The sequence below is a fragment of the Callorhinus ursinus genome, unplaced genomic scaffold, assembly GCF_003265705.2.
Source record: "Callorhinus ursinus isolate GAN/ISIS: 27379988/994484 unplaced genomic scaffold, GSC_fseal_2.0 scaffold2, whole genome shotgun sequence".
Lineage (NCBI taxonomy): Eukaryota > Metazoa > Chordata > Mammalia > Carnivora > Otariidae > Callorhinus > Callorhinus ursinus.
In genome coordinates this window covers 14,978,628-14,995,570 of record NW_027397064.1, presented here as the reverse complement: position 1 = coordinate 14,995,570, position 16,943 = coordinate 14,978,628, and the positions used below count along the sequence as shown (strand labels likewise).

Below are 16,943 nucleotides of genomic sequence, written 5' to 3'. Positions count from 1 at the left end.
TATATCTAGTTGATGCCAGAATACTCTATAGAGCAGAGAAAAAGAAACCTTTGTTCCTTTGAATTCAGACAACTCCTTATTTGTGGGGAACTGCTTGAACAAAGACCAAAGCCTGTGGTCTGTGCGGCATCATGAGGGAAAGATGTGACTTTTGTTGTGACTAAATAAACAGAACATGGTTCCTTTGAATCCATTATGAAGACATCCAAGTGTCTTACCATCCAGTTCTTTTCATGACAACGGGGTCTTGCTTGTGCATTTCACCCTTTTCCATTATAAAATAACAATGTCATGAGTTTCAAGGCTAAATGATAAAGCAGTATTGGATAGGTCTGCCACCTTTTGTAGAGATCCATGTTTAAATCAAACCCTCACAAATCCACTCAAGGTGAAGCAGCTTCATCTGCATGGCTCCTACCACTGAACTTCACTTCACCCCACTCTGGCATGTCGCAATACAACATTTGGGTTCATGAGTGAAAGATGGATGAGTAACACTTGGAAAACACTGGAGGAAGAGTACACCTTCCTTCCGTGAAGTTCAGTGCATTCTACATAAGAGCATTTCATATACACTTACAACAACGCCATGTGTTAGGAAAGGTGTTATTATTAAAGTATCATTATCTCTAATTTACAGGTGGAGGGACTGAGTTATAAAGAAACATGGAGTGAATTTCCCAGTGTCAACATCTCAGTTGGCTTTAGAATCCATAGCTGTCTAGATGCCAGAGCCTGGCTCCATGTCCTGGGAAACAATGGGACATGCCTATTGTCCTCCTCTTTCTCTTCAAAAATGTGTAACGTCACAGAAGCAGTAGACTTTCACTTCGGCTGTCACTGGATAGTATTTTAGGCACTTAGAAAGCCCTCTTTTGGTCTTCCCATTGGCCTGGACTCTACAATGTGTTAAAATTAAGATCCAGAAGGCAACCTTTTAAATGTAGTAAGATTTCAAGCCTTGCCTGATTATCCTGCACATACAGAAGATATGCCCTGAGAAATAACACCATGACCATGGTATAGTGTCCAGCATTAACCTGGATATCTTACAACTGACACACTCTCTCTTTTGAAATGTTCTGCTTTGAGTATGTTCAGTGTGTAGAAAAATACCTCATCTTACATTGTTGCCTTGAAAGCAAGACTTCTAATTATTCAATGTATGCAAGAAAACAATTTTGACTTCCAAGATAATACCATGATGTTACCTTATCTGAATTGGTCCGTGGAGATTGAAAACAAAATACTCCATAGCCTTCCAGAAGGAAAAAAATATATTTTTTTTTTTACAGCAAGCAAAAAAACCACCTATACTTGTCACCTTTGAACATGAATATCTAGAACTCTTAGGGTTCAGCAAAAGTGGTGATAAAACAAAAATGGTTGAAGTAGTTTAAAAAAAAAACAAATTTCACATTCCTTCTGAAAAAGCTTTTACAACCAATGTTGCAAAAAGGTTTTTACTAAACTGTCATGATTTGACAGCATCAAATTGAACATGCCTTGCTCTATAAGAAATAGCTTTCAGCATAAAACCAAGGGGGTGGGGGGAAGGTCATTAAAATCAGCCAAGCTCGTGTTTAAAAGTGGTGAAAATGGAAGAGTTTAAGAAGTTAAAATTTGTCCGGTCAAAAAAGTTAGGCTGTTTCTAGGACTAAACAAAGCCATTTAATTCCCGTTTCAAGAAGAAAATTCTGGGATTAAAATAGAAGCATCTAAGTCTAGTGGTCTTGATGGATGAGAAACATGTTTTCCAGTAGGTCACATTTTGATAATGAGGATGTCAAGGTGAATTCTAAGTCTCACCATTGACTTCTAGGTAAATCCTCCCTGGCTGATCCTGTTTGGTGCACGGGTTACTGGAGCAGGACAGAAAGTGAGAATAATGGACAGATCTTCCAGTACTTCTCAATTGTAGCAAAGTCTCCAAAGAGTGAGGCATGACCCAAGGTTAGAGGTGATTACCTGGTTCCCAATAGATACTCAGTAAATATTTGTGGCATGAATGGAGGGCACCAAAAGGCAAGAAGAACTGTGTGTGAGAGAAAGCAAAGCCAGCGAGGCTCTAGGTGCCACGTTCCCAAACCTGACTTCATATAGTTCCTAACTCACTTCTTCCCGGTAGAACAGCAGGGAAGCCATACTGGTTTCCACACTGGTCTCTTCTCCCATTGTTAAGAGAGGACTGAAATCTTGAAAGAACCCCAAACTAAATGACAGACATGAAAGAATATTTATCGCTCAGCGTTTCAAATTAGATCAAGTTAAGAAAAAAGTTTACACTAGAGAAAGATTCATTGCTGGTTTTGTTTTTGTTTTTGTTTTTTTTTTTTTGCGGGGGAGGTTTGCCTTACCTTGTGGGTTTGGGTTTGCTTCTTTAAAGGAGGGAAGTGTGAAAGTTCCCTATTCAAGATTGTCACGGTCCGCTATCCATAAGGTAGTTACAGTAAGTTTGTAGAGTCCCAAAATACGACTTTATATGGCACAGCCTCAGGCCCAAAGAAACAGACCTTGTTTGTCCAGTGAGGGGAAGGTGCTTGGGTTTTATTATTATTAATTATTATTATTATTATTATTATTTGAAATCTACTTTCCTTTTCTTTCCAGCCCCTTATGTCACTGTAAGCCACCAGGTGGCCTGAGCACTGAAGGAGCAACACTGATGAACCACGTGGTTTTCACCTAGGTTGTTTCCCACGGTATGAACCAAGCCTTAAAAGCTACAACTGAGTCCTTCCAGAATGTTCCTGGGCGTGGTATCCATTCCAGTGAAAGCAGGATGACGGTCATTTACGCCACAAACAAAATACTGCAGTTGTAATTCCCAATGGAGAGACGATCAAGGATGCCTCAGAGAAGCTCAGTGTCTGGCAGCAAATGCGGCATCAAAACTTGGAGGTGGTGTTCTATTTATATACGTACATGTATTTTACAAACTGGTGATGGACGGAGTACTTCTGAGAAACAATTTGTTCCAGGTCTAATTTCAAATGACGGCTGTCATTTCTACAAAACCCCACAGTTTAGGCGATCTGTACACCAAGCAACACTGCAGGTATTCGATTTTTTTTTTTCCTTAATTTCAGAGGGCGAAGACGAAGTAAAAAAAGTGCAGTTCTTCAATTAAAGTGCATGGATGAGGTAAACTAATTTCAAGAGTTTCGAGTTTATTCAGTACTGGCTCAGACAGGAACCATTCTGCCGTGGATCTGTTGCATTTGGGTTCTCATCGCCTGGACACTGCTCAAAATCTTATTCTGGTGCGTGACGACTGTGATGCCAATTCTTGCCAGGTCACTGGAGGTAGGGGGAGAGAAAAAGAGGGAGAGAAAAAAGTTACAAGGGTGCAGAATCTCGTTTCTGGGCTTCATGCAGACACACATTTGAAATCAGCCACAATTCATACAGCACAACAAGGCAGGTGTATTAAAATGTTTAATTAAGCAATTTAACACAACAATGTAGGTGCTTTTGAGGCTCTGTAAAATTATACTCAATCAAAATGAAAGGCATTCCAGTTTGGTTTTTTTGTTTGTTTTATTTTGTTTTGTTTTTTTTTTAAATGAGGAGGATGATAATGCAGCTCAAAGCAAAAAAAGAAAAATACTATTAAATCTAGATTTACCCTTTGGTGTTACATCGCTGAGTACTTACTCCTGGTTCATGTGCACTACAGCCTCTAGGGTGGTATAACCAGCAGCTGTGAAGTTATCCTTATACCGGTCCATTTTAATGGCCTGGAGCCAATCGCCCACTGATACCACGGCAGAGAATTCAGGGGAGCTTGGATCCAACAAGGCAGTGTTAGGTCTGGTAAGGGAACGAGGAAGTGGAGACAGACAAGGATTATCAGTTAGACGGCAAGACTCAGAAGTCAGATTGCCTAAAATAGGCACTGAAATGCCAAGGACAGGCTTTTTAGAGGGACTACCTATCGTCAAATGGCATCATGAGGTTTTTTTGCCCCTAATTTCACAAAGTTGCTAAAAGCGTGTATCCATCACCTTATCTGTTCGTAATTCCACTTCCTGCATTTGTTTTATGTGGACCTCTTCGTACATTAACGATTGTACAGGTCTTTTAACACCCTTGCCTGGGGCAAAGATTGCGGGAGACCTTGTGGCTGAACCTGGCTCAACCTTTGCAGGAAGAGCGCAGTTCCTGCTGCTACGGAGTATTACATACCTCAGGACAGCATCTATGGAAACCCTAGTGAAGTATGAGTAAGGAAAATTGTGAGCTTGCAACTTGCCAGATTCGATGAAACAGAGAAAACAGCAAGAGTTCAAGTCCAGCATGCTCCCAGCCAGGTTTGCAGGCAGGCTCAGTGCATTCAAACAAACTTGGGACAGCAGGGAGTTAATGCCCTCTTTAATCAGCCCATGCCTGACCAGCACATGTGCCAAGACGGGAAGGAAGAATGGCCACTTTGATCACCGCTTGGACTGTGGAATGTGCTTCTCGTATTCCCTCTTAGATAATCATTCCAACGAATTCTAAGCACTTTTTATTAAGTTATTTATTAGTTTATGCATTTCTCAGGCCAGGTGTTTTATGTTAGGTCATCGTCAAGAGTGACAACAGTTGAAGGCATGATATTGATATACGATAAAACATCTATCTATGGAAGCATTTATTAGGGGAATTAGAGTCATCTTCAACATCAAACTACTTAATTAATTGTTGGGTACACCTTCACAGGGTATTTTATACTGCCTTTATTTTAATCTCCTGTAGAGCGACACAGCTACTTTTTAGTTAAGTTTTCTTAACTCCCATTTCCCTAGAAATTATAGAATGCACTTGATCTTAACATTCTGACCTAATTTCATCCTGAGACTGTGTTCCTTGAACTGAATCAGAATATTATCATTACTGAATTTTTAGCCAAAAAATTATTTTCCTATGAAAACAAAATTAAGTCAGTGTAATGCCTTGATTAATTTTCTACATAGCAGAATCAATCCGATTCCATTGTTTGTTTTATAATTTTTACCTGTTACTTTAATTTGCATTACTTCTTTCTTATATAACTATTTTACCAAAGACATGTTTTATCAGTTTTGTGTCCAAATAGTAGCTTGCCTTTGTGACCTTTTATGTACATTATTTCAATTCATTTTCTAAGTAAAACTCTGTAAATTTTTATAGCAAGAATAATCAGGACTTAATTCTTCCCCCAATAACAAGTATCACCACAGAGGATTTTAGACATTAGTATTAATGTTTATAAATAATATTTATCATTAGACAAAGACCAATAGTTTGCATTTCTAACTTTAAGCCAAGAGCATTAATAGGGCCACATGTAGGCTCTAGGTACCTGACAAGGTCAAAATGACCTGAGGATGAAAATATCCTCAGTCAATATCAATTAACTCTAAGGGTCACCCTCAAGCTTGCCCTGGAAATCTCTGTGCTCTTTGTGGAACACCATGACATTTGCCCAATTTTGTGCTGAATCACATACAATGTTATACTACATCCCATTATCAGCAAGCAGTAATAAGCATCAAAGCTACTGAAGTACCATCAGTGAGAAAAATTTAGAATTGAGAAGAGTATATCCAATAACTCAATTTGTTCTGCATAAATGGTACAAAGCATACATTATGCAATATGAGTAACTGAAGAGTTTCTACCAGCAGGAGAAGCACCAAGTACCAATGAACGGGCCTTAGGATGCTTAGAGAGAATTCATGGGATCTGGAGCTGGAGATCCAAAAGCTGAAGGATGTTCACCTTGGAAGAGAAGAGGCCCGCTACACCTCTCAGAGTACCGAAGAACAATAAATAGCCCAGAAATGCCAGGAGATTTTTTTTTTTTTTAAGTCACTTGGCTATCAAGTGGCAGAAATAAAATGTGAATTCAGCCCAGTGTTATTTCAGAAGAGCTTGATCATGAAGCTCTCGGGATTGTGGCTGGTGCTAAGGGATCTGAAAGCCTAAAAGAATAGAGGATATCTCTGCCTTCTGATCCAGATTCTTTTCTTCCTGGTTTGTAATAATCAGTATATATGACAATCATTAGGCTAAGTCTTCAGAAGACTGGAGGAGATGCTCATAGCACTGACAAAGACTAGAGGGTCTTGGATATCGTGGGAAAAATGTTCTCCTATTTTTAACTCAGGGTCGTGATGAATGAGAACCTTGGAGAAGTACGGATTTGGAGGTGAGTCAATGCCTCACTTCTTGCAGGCCTGAAGCAGCTGGTCATCTTATGCTGATCTTCTTAAATCATTTAATAGCAACGGTGGTTATTCCCTTTCGGATAGAACAGGTATGTAGGGATACTGAAACTTACACTAGGGAGGCCCAGTCTCCAAGTAGAAAAGTTCCTATTGAGTTACAGGACTTGCAGTATCCTTACCTCCTTTCTGGACTGATAAATGCTTCTTCCTTGTGCTCTTTCCAGTGAAATAACTACCTCTTTCACAGGTGGTTCACTTCTATTCATTTTTTAAAACCCCTCTCAAACATTCATCCACATGCTTTGTAACCTGATCACTTTCTATTTTGGTCCTGTTTCCTTCTACTCGTGAAAGACTAAAAAAAGAGAAACTCTAAGAACTAAAACCAAATGAATTTCTTGCTGTAAAGCCTATAAGCACCTATAATACTTTATAAGTCAACTTAACACTACAGTGCATGAAGAGCTGTCCTCGACTCCTTATTTTTTACTAACCCAGTGCTCCTTTCCCTTCCCCAAATATAGCATCTTGTGACCATCATGTCTTCCCAAAGTCCATGTCATCTCTCTTCCTAAATGTTCAGGTCTAGCATCATCAAACAAGCACCTTTGCTCTTTCTTTGTTGTCGGTTTGTTTTTATTGTTATTTTGGTTCTGTTTTTTTAAATTTGTTTTTCTTATGACTGTTCGAGGCCTGACAGGTGTTAGGCTCCTCAACATGGTGAACAAAACCATCATACGTACTCCATTAACTGAGAGAGAAGCCACCCTGGTTGCAGAGAGCTGTGCAGCGGCCTCTGACAAATAGGCAGGAATTCCAGGGAGCCAGCACTCGCCTGCCACCTCTAATGTATCCTTTCATACATCACTATTAAGCAAGCATGGCCGACCTGGAGCTCTCGGTCCCCGTCCTCTTCAAGCTGTTGGGGTTGCGGATGAGTTTGTCCAACATGTTGACAATCTGCCCAAATTTCGGCCTGTCACTCCGCTCCTTCTGCCAGCAGTCTAGCATCAGCTGATGGAGTGCAATGGGGCAGTCCATGGGAGGGGGTAGCCGATAGCCTTCCTCAATGGCTTTAATCACCTACCAAAGACAAGAGAATGATATATAAGCTGTCAGGGAAGCTGTTGTTAGAGATCCACCCTCCTGACCGGCAAGTTCCTGGTACATTCAGTTGCCAGCAAGCTTGAGCATGAGAATAGCACCAGTGTCTTCACAGAAGCCACTGCTGGAGCTGAGTATTGCTGGTAACAGGGCAGGGAAGCCAGCTGCTGATACGCGGTGTTTTCAGATGGCAGGCAATTGCCAATCTGAAATTCTAAAGGGAAGATTAATTAATGTTCCCAAGAGGTTAGAACGTAATCAGATCAACAACCTGGTGGCGGCCGGGCCCTCCGGAGATCACATGGCAATGACCCTCCCCCTTCTCCTATCCAGCAGCAGCTAAACCCTCTTAGCAGAAGAGACTCTAACCTAGTGTTAAAGACCTTCCTTAAGAAGCATTAATAGTGGGGCGCCTGGGTGGCTCAGTCGTTAAGCGTCTGCCTTCGGCTCAAGTGCATCCCAGGGTCCTGGGATCGAGCCCCGCATCGGGCTCCCTGCTCAGCGGGAAGCCTGCTTCTCCTTCTCCCACTCCCCCTGCTTGTGCTCTCTCTCTCGCTGTGTCTCTCTCTGTCAAATAAATAAATAAAATCTTAAAAAAAAAAAAGCATTAATAGTTTCGTCCAAGATGGAAGTCCCTTTGTATCATTTTAAGCCTCTGTCCTCTTGCTCAGACAGCTCATGGGTCAAATACAGGAGCCCACCTTCCAGACCTCCCAATCCAGAAGACACTACCACTCTCTAAAATAGCACGCTCCTCAAACCCTCCAGATGCCCAACCATTTTTATTTTTGGAAGACCACAACACACCAATACACCAATTCTGTATCTCATCCTTGGTCTCAGTTGGCTATCAATTGACCCTGTTAAAAGGTGTTAGTAGATTTGAAAAAAAGTGTTAGCAAAGAAAATTAAACAAACATTTTTTTAGGGCATTTACATTTTGAAGGGGATCCTTACACATCTAAGGAAAGAAGTTATATATAAGTTATTATATATATATTATATATATAATATATATGATAATTGTTTTATTGTTTTATTGCCCAGAGTTCTCCCTGCTTAATAAGACATAAGCAGACCATTCAACAGTCTTTCTTCTCATTCTAATTTTTCTAATCTGTCTTCACAGGTATTATGGTATTTTTCTTATTGGCATCTTGCTAAGCCCCCCTTTTTTTCAGGGCGTGAATCCCAGTAATGTAATATCGTATGACTCACACCAAATTTAAGGAGGGGAATTATTTCATAACTTCTTGGCTACTCATCAGCAGTATTTATGGGGCTCCTATGAAATTCTGGATGTGCTTTTGTTTGGAGATTTTTTTAAAGTTTTATTTGTTTTAAATCAGTTTTGCTTTTTTTTTTCTTCTTCTTCTCTACAAAAATGGTAACTATCAGTGAAACAACCAGAGCTGTAACCATCTCAATGACCACATTGCGTTCACCCTGCCAGGGGGTTTATTTACTGTCCAACAATTGGTCTTGAACAGAAAACAGTTAACTCAGTTGGGTCCAGTTTCTATGTATCAGTATGACTACTGTCTTTTTAGCCAGCACACAGTTTAACCACCATCCTGTGACTTATTAAGCCCTCTGATCCTTTTCCTGCCATGCATCTTTGCCAACATCCTGTTATCTTAGTACTATTTACCACTCCTTCTAGTGTAGACGTCTATATGCTATCTTACTAAACATTATTCCATTTACTTCTAGCAATTACATTAAGTCAGTTTGATCTTCTGACTTTCTTTTATCTTTCCAGGTGCATGGTGTTGACTCTAGACTTGACGAAAACATTTTACATTGAATTGATGAGAATGAGAGCAATATTGGGCTAACGCCAGGGTAACACAATTTGTTATAAACCCTCAAGACTGCTTAGTACTCTTTCATTAGCTCCCTCTCCACTGCCAGCTTGGAAGATGGCTTGTGGGTTAACAAAGCATATTTTCTCAGTTTGCTGCTGAATGTTTTGGGGGGAGGGGGCTGAAGAGCAAAGCAAACAAAAAACTTGGTAAGTCTGCCATATTTTCAACAGCTATTTTGATTCTATTCACCATATGCCAAATGAATTCTGATGAAAGTAATTCGCCGGTTACATTTCCTATTGATCCCTGTTCTACACAGAACCCAACAGAGACAAATACACGTGAATGACTGATCAATATCATTTGGGGGAGAGAAATGGCTTCAGATGTTCTTCACGGATGCAGCCAGACAACTGAAAGTTCAAAACAATAGAAACTGTTTTCATAGAATATAGAACTGTCAAAACTGCAGGCCTGAAAATATTTAGGGTAGGAAAATGGACATCATCTTTAGATCCTCTGCTTTTATGAGCATTTGGTCATGACTCTCAACTAAATAAGGTTTAAGTATCAAATCATTAAATGAGCAAAAGTATGCACTACTTGCTCGCGTAGGTTGTTTTTGTCCCTCTGAAAGTATCTAATCTGAAACCCAATGTTGCTACAAGGTAGGACCTGGAAGGTGTCTGTGACACAATCACACCAAACAACAGATTACATACCACTCACCTCTATAGTTGTTTTGTTTTTTTTTTCCCCCAGCCTTCAATTACCTATCAGTTATGCTAGCTGCTGGCTTTCTTCCTATCTGCTATGAACCTTTCTTTCTAACATACAGATATGTTATGCCAACACTATCATTCCTCTTAATCTGGTTAGAGAATTCTTTTATGCCCCACTAGACACGGAGTGCATTAGGTTCTCTACCGCTCCGAACAGTCTTTTATTGATAAGGCAACCAGCATCCTATTTCTTGAGTGCACCTGGTTCTTCATTGAATTATCAAGACTTTGCCACTTCCTGTTGGTCCAGGACAAGGCAGATGGGCAGGGGGCATTCCACCTCAGAGAGAATTTTGTAAAAGAAGATTTTTTTCCAAACTATAATTTTTATCACTGATGAATTAAATGCCATGCCTTTGTAAACACTCTCTGCTATATTTTACTTCACATGTATAAGTAACTAACAAGTGTTCTGGGAAGACTCCCTGGTCTAAGATTTTTGTTTTTGTTTTTGTTTTTCCCTTTTGCACTGGAGATGTTTATAATTAAATTCTATTACTCTGGAATCTTATTAGTGTCATTATTGAATGCTTTTCTGAAATTGCAGGCATTGTGGATACTCCCTTACGAAGTAGTCCAGATGGTACATTTAAAGGGATGTGCATAATTTACAAAGGGTCATTTAGTGAAGCTTTATTTTAGAGTCCTCAAGGGGCAAGCTCTAATTACAACTATGCCAGCTTTAAAATATTCACTAGTTTTCTTCCAATAAACCTTTGGTGTCAATTTTTTCACATGTGAAATTTGTGTTTTTCATATACCCTTGTATTTTATTAAGATTCAAAGTTGAATTTTGTTTCGGTATGGATTTGAGCATTAATCAAGTAAAACACCGTTCCTTATCACTCATCTATCCACCTATGCATCTATCTATAAATCAATTGAATCTGTCTTCCATACTATCCCATTTAAGCTATGTAATTTCGGGCCTTGAAATCCATGACCATAAGGTTTAACTAGATTACTACATGCGTTTGTGTTGAGAATCTTGCATTTTGTGTATCATTTCAAGCTCAGCCCTCACTCCGTCATACGCTGATGCGTTCCTTCCTGAATCTCAATGCAAAGACATATATTTTAGAACATAAAGACTCACGTCTTGATTGGACATATCCCAATAGGGTCTCTCTCCATACGACATCACTTCCCACATAACGATTCCATAGCTCCATACATCACTCGCTGATGTGAATTTACGATAGGCAATTGCTTCTGGCGCAGTCCACCGGATAGGAATCTTGCCACCCTGTGAACATTCAAGCTGTAAGTTATTCCCTAAGTACATCACTGATGTGCCATTTCAGTCACTGAACGTTGTTACTGTTTGCCAAGCAGGACAACAGCATTCCTAAGATAGCTCTCCAAACAACAGTAAGAGACTTGTTTATTTTAACTAGTTTATTTTAACTAGTTGAGACACTTCTCCTCATATGTTTTCTTTAGTCACAGGGAAGTGAATAAGTAATCTGTTTAATTTTTAAAATGTCTACCTATTATCTGAGCTCTGCTTCAGGCAATATTGTAGAAGGGAATCTCGGGTTTTACAAAATGCATATGTCATCATGGTATATCAATGGATGTGCCATGGATATTCATTTTGACTTCTTGTTGGATTCTTTCACTCAGCAACACAGAGGCAATATTTAATACTGCTTCTGAAATCATGAACTATGGAAGTTAAATATGAAAATTTCTATCCACCACACTGTGATCCTACTTTTATATAGCATGAGAAACATGTTTAACATGGTTAAAAGATAATACATTACATAAGCTCTTAGCAAAAGCCAAATACCAGATGTTAGAGCTGTTACTGTCTTTAATGGAGTGAGGGCACCCACAAAAATGGTAAAGCAATTGAATATTACTCAGGAAAAGTTTAAAATGCTTTTTGTCTTGCCTCAAATATCTATTGTTTGATTATGCTTATGTGAAAGGTGTTTTTAATTGAGTTTCAAATTTCTTAAGGTTTCATCTGGGGAAATTAATTTAACTTGAACTCAGACCCTCAAGCTGTTCAAGAGAACATCATTTGAAAGTTTGCTTTACTAAGGCTACTAAACAAGACAATAAATTGTATTAGAAATTGCACCGATTCACTGGAGTTTACTCTGAAAACCCAGTGTCTTACATTTCCACTTGTTCCATACAGAAGGACGCTTGTTCTGCCTTCTACCTTCCTTAACTATTTGGCTAAAGTTTTAGCTGTGTAAATGCATCATTCTAGAAGCCTCCTTTTAACTTTCCTTTCTCCAAATACTGGAAAAAGATTTAAAGATCTTTAGCATTCACAAAGATGCATTCTTTCCTAAGTGAATGGACTTAGAATTCAAAAGGGGATATATGAGTAAGAATCAAAAGTAGAGCCAAAGAAACTGAACCCTACAAGGAAAAAAAAATAACCAAACAAACAAAAAACAGTGCTTAGGATTGCTAATGCAAAATGAGCATCAAAGGAGGAAAATGACTAACTGTCTGCTTCCCATTGATTTCAGCAGTGCCAGCCCTAACGGCCAATAACTTTTATGATTCTGTTTATTCCATTAGTATCTTATATTCAGATTGTCCAGCTAAGATAGCATAGCCATTAACTGTATACTGATAACTCTTAACTGTGCCCTAATCCAGTTTATCTACCGGTAGTAAAATGAAGGCCATTAGATACTAAAAATTCTTGCACAGTGTATATGTTTTATAAATCCTGTATCTCCATTCTCAGATTCAGTAGCCAACTAACTAGGAACATTGCTCTGTCTTGTTTAAAGTGAGAAAAATGTTATAATAATAGAAAAGAACTAAGGACAAAATCTAAAACAGGAAAAGAAGGAAGGAAGGGAAGAAAAATTAAGTATAAAAGATGCAATAAGTAAAGCTCTAGTTTGCCGTTTTTAAAGTAGTCACACATCTTGAGGCAGTTTCAAAATCCCTCAGAAACATGGCTTAAAAATGAACGCATGGAAATGAAGAGGCTCTGAATGATGAGGAAACTTACAAAATCACAAAGGGCTTAAACATCAAAGTGAGAAAAGAGGAACAGTTTTTATCAGAGTCAAAACCCAGAGGTCATAAATCCTCCTTACCCTGGTGGTGTAAGCGGCTTCTGGATCATCCTCAAGCACTCGTGACATGCCAAAATCAGACACTTTGCAGACCAAGTTGCTATTTACCAGAATATTCCGTGCAGCTAGATCTCGATGCACATAGCTCATATCAGATAAGTACTTCATCCCGGACCCGATGCCGCGAAGCATGCCCACCAGCTGAATGACAGTAAATCTGCCATCATTCTTCTGCATAGGAAAGGAATGAGAAACAATCTCATTAGCATTAGGCCAAATTAATTTTCACCAAGCATTTATTACTTGGAACTTTTTTGGTATCTGTATCAAGTATGCAATGAAACTCAACATTATTTCCGGGCCTTTCTGATCAAAGTCACTAATTCTTTAGTAGAGTGTATCCTAGGAACTGGGTTTGCTTCCTGTGGTAGATGGAAATTATCCAACTCTAATGAATCTACAGCTCAAACAGCCCGCAATGCAAGAATAAATCTAATACTACCTTCATTGAACATGGATTATTTAATAGCCTTTAAAAATCACATCATTCTCTATGTCTCCTCTTCTTCCCTAGCCCCATTAAAAAAGTCCATGAATACAACCAAACAGAATGGACACAAGGAGTCTGTTAGAGTCTTCTAAATACCAACATTCTTGGATTTAATATAAAGTAGTCACGTACCCTGAGGAATGCATCCAAGGAGCCATTCTCCATGTACTCTGTTATGATCATTACTGGTTTACCTAGAGTTTTCAGAAAGAAAAACACAAACCCTTGATGAGCACGGCAGTTAATGAGATAAAAATGGCCTGTGCACAATTTTACTGCCAAGACACCTGTCTTGTGCGATCTAATTTAATTAAAACAAGCCAAGCTTATGCCTCAGCTGTGGGGAGCTAGGAATCAAATATTAAAAGGACGGGTAGGTTTAAATTCCATCTGGAAGGTTAACCCTTTGGGTGGCTTGTTGACAAAGTCTTTAACTAAAGTGGTCTCCGGTATCCAGGGAGCACATGAACGGATAATTGCTCTCTCAAGCAAAAGGGGAAGATGATAAATGGGGAGGCCTGTGTAAAGGCGAAAAAAATCTTTAGGATAATTAATTTATTTTGTCCCCAGAAGAGCCACTTGTGTGATGCTAAAGCAATCAATGGACAGAGAAAATTTTTTACTTATTTAGAGAAACCCAAGTTTCTGGGAGCAGTTACGCCGAATAGGTCATGACTCAGACTCACCTTACAGCTCAAGCCTGCACAGTATTAACGGCCCCCTCCCTCCACCTCCGACCGCCTGCCTTGCTCAGGTCAGAAGCTGTACCCTTTCTTTTCCCTTTCCTTTCTATAAAAAAAAAACAACTTAATTCTATTTACTCCCTTAAGCTGACAACCTCAGTAACAACAAACAACAAAATTCAGAGAAAAGGTTCAGTAAATTATTTCATCTGAGACAGAAAGTTAATTCAGTACTAGAACATTCTTGCTCCCCCTCACCTGTTCCCCCCACCCCCATAAAGAGAACAAATTATTTTAAGGTTTGGGAGAAGTGGGGGGAAACAATCCTCTCATTTCACTTTGGTGTTCTTTCTGAGGAACTTAGGAAATAAGAACCATTCTTTAGTTTCTTAATTGCTGGCAATGGGCTCAAGGTCTGAAATTCCTTCTTTCTAAATGGTATTTGTGGGAGGGGTGGGGGTGAGCGCATAAATCCTCCATATTTTACTAAAGGATGGGTTAAAGCAAAGAGAACATAAAAGATTCCCTGGGAGGAAAACAAAATGCTAGTTTGATAAGTCAAAAATATTCACTTTCATTGCTATACTTGTGGAATATTTGGACTTAGACATTCAGTCGGGAAAAATGGACTAGGGTATGCCACTGCTGAAAAGTTCCTGTAATCATTCTAAACTAATACCTTTCCCACCCAGAACAGACCCTCTTCTGATGTGGGGGAGAGGGGAAATGTCTTCATTTCAGAGGGAAAAATTGGGAAGAGCAGAAGTTTTCCATTTCAAAGCCATCCAAGTTACCTTTCTTTTTTTTCCCCCACTGTGTGTTTGGTGCCATGTCTAAGAAATCTTTCCAAGGTAAAAACTTTTGGATGAGGAAACAATACCATGGAGACTTTATTTTCAGTGATGAATGAAAGCTCTCAGAAAAACCGGAAAGTTCAGTGTAGACCAAAGGATGAACAAAAACCACTTCCGGTCTCTCCCCTTGGATGGAGGGCATGGTCTCTCTACACCTTTTCTGTCCTCCCTCAATGTAATACATAAGAAGCTCTTACTTTTTAGATTCTTTTACCCTCTACATCTGTGGCCACAGACAGAGCAAATACATCTAAATGAGTTTTAATGAACCCACCTCAATCAAAAGATACTTTGTCAACTAATGAGAAAGGTTGACTCTCCTGCATTAACACCTACTCCAATTTCACCAGATCCCTCTAGAGGTGTGGATAAGAGAGTAGAAGATCCAAAAGATGGGGGGGGGGGGCGTGGAGAGTAGTGGAGAGAATTTACAGTCTCCCTGTCAATTTAAAAAGTGACTCAAGTAACTGCTGGTAATGAATTCACACGCTTCCACGTCACCTTTGCACCCTCATACCTCCCTCCTCTGATGTTTGGCACCATCTTTATAATTTTTCTGCATTCCTTCTTCTGTTTATTAAAAGTATCCATTTGTCAGAATCTTTATGAGCTCTCCAAGAGAAATAAAGATGAATGTCTCCATAAGCAGAGGGGCTTATAAAATGGGTCTCAGCTGGGCTCAGAGATGGATGTGGCTCTCCCCCTGCAATAGGCAGGGGTGCAGTGGGGAAGGCCAGAGTTGGGGGAGGGGGACAATTCCTCTGGTGGAAATTTTAAATCATTTTGATTCAGTGACAACTGCATTATGCAAATGAATCCAGTCGTTTATAACAGTTACAGCTGTAATAGCTACGGGTTTTAGAGGCACGGTGGGACTTTAATACAAAGATCCCCTGTTTCTTCTCTCTTCTGCAGAGGTGCTACATGAAAATCACTGTCTGCAGCAGGGAAAACACCCCAAGCTGAACAGAGCCTCCTTTTGAGAAAATGGACCTGCAGAAGTATTTAAACAGAATGTTATCTTTCAATTAAAGTAGTGAAAGGCTCTGGGCAGCCCTGAAGGCCACGGGCAACAGAAAAATATCCTGTCTGTAAAACTAATCTTAAAAAGCTCTATTTAGAGCTATTCTATGCTAATTATAGCCTTCACCTTAGGTAGAAAATTATATACCCTTAGCACCGAGGTTCTGTTTTTGAAGGATTCTGAAGATGGGGAAAGATGTTCTTCTTAGGACATAATAATACCAGTTAACACTTAGGGAAGTTTTCTGTTGTTGTTGTTTAAATTTGCCAAGCATTATGCTAAATACGGGAAATATTTCATCCAAAGTAACCTTCTGAGGCAAGTTCTATTTTTATCTCTATTGTACAGATGAGGAAACTGACAGTTTGAGCAACTAGTCAAGACCTCGTGCCGTTATGAGCAGTAGCGCTGATGGGCATGTCTCTCTGGTCATGGGGCCAAGGAGTCTCTAAGTCTGGTCCTAAGGAACCGCAGCTTTGGTTTATCTTCCCACGCTTTAGAAATGCGAACTCACTGCCCCACCCCACCTGCTGAATCAAACCTGAGGGTGTGGTCCAGGAAGCCATTTTAACAAGTTTTCCAGAATTCCGATGTATGTTCGAGGACCTCTGAATGAACATACACTTCCTCTCACTTTTCAGTAACCTCCTTATTTTCTCTTAGTAAAGGTCATGGACTCTTGTGTCTCACTTCCCCGCTCTGCCCCAGACCACATGTCCAAAGTTGACTCCTTAACCTCCCCTCCTCTCCACCATCTACCCCACCCCCCCCCGGCCCCAGTTCACCCACTCTGCACATGCTGATTGAGGATGCTTCTCATAGGCACCTTGAATCAAGTTAGAGGAACCTTGGCCTTCCTGGAGACATAGCCCTGGGGCTTACAAG

At 39.8% G+C, this 16,943-nt stretch overlaps 1 protein-coding gene across 3 annotated transcripts in view; it reads right to left on the bottom strand.

Moving 5' to 3' along the window:
* Positions 1–16,943, bottom strand: part of EPHA4 (EPH receptor A4) — a 141,621-nt gene that overhangs the window by 5,790 nt on the left and 118,888 nt on the right. The window contains exons 12-17 of one of the 3 annotated variants that reach the window (XM_073878125.1): positions 13,630–13,691; positions 12,969–13,178; positions 10,985–11,134; positions 7,084–7,277; positions 3,629–3,813; positions 2,358–3,300 (exon numbers count right to left, since the gene is read on the bottom strand). In XM_073878125.1, the coding sequence (XP_073734226.1) occupies positions 3,654–3,813; positions 7,084–7,277; positions 10,985–11,134; positions 12,969–13,178; positions 13,630–13,691 (776 nt within the window). In that variant the 3' untranslated portion in view covers positions 2,358–3,300; positions 3,629–3,653. The remainder of the gene's footprint in view (positions 1–2,357; positions 3,301–3,628; positions 3,814–7,083; positions 7,278–10,984; positions 11,135–12,968; positions 13,179–13,629; positions 13,692–16,943) is intronic. The other 2 variants (XM_025886907.2, XM_073878122.1) reach the window with 2 other exon arrangements.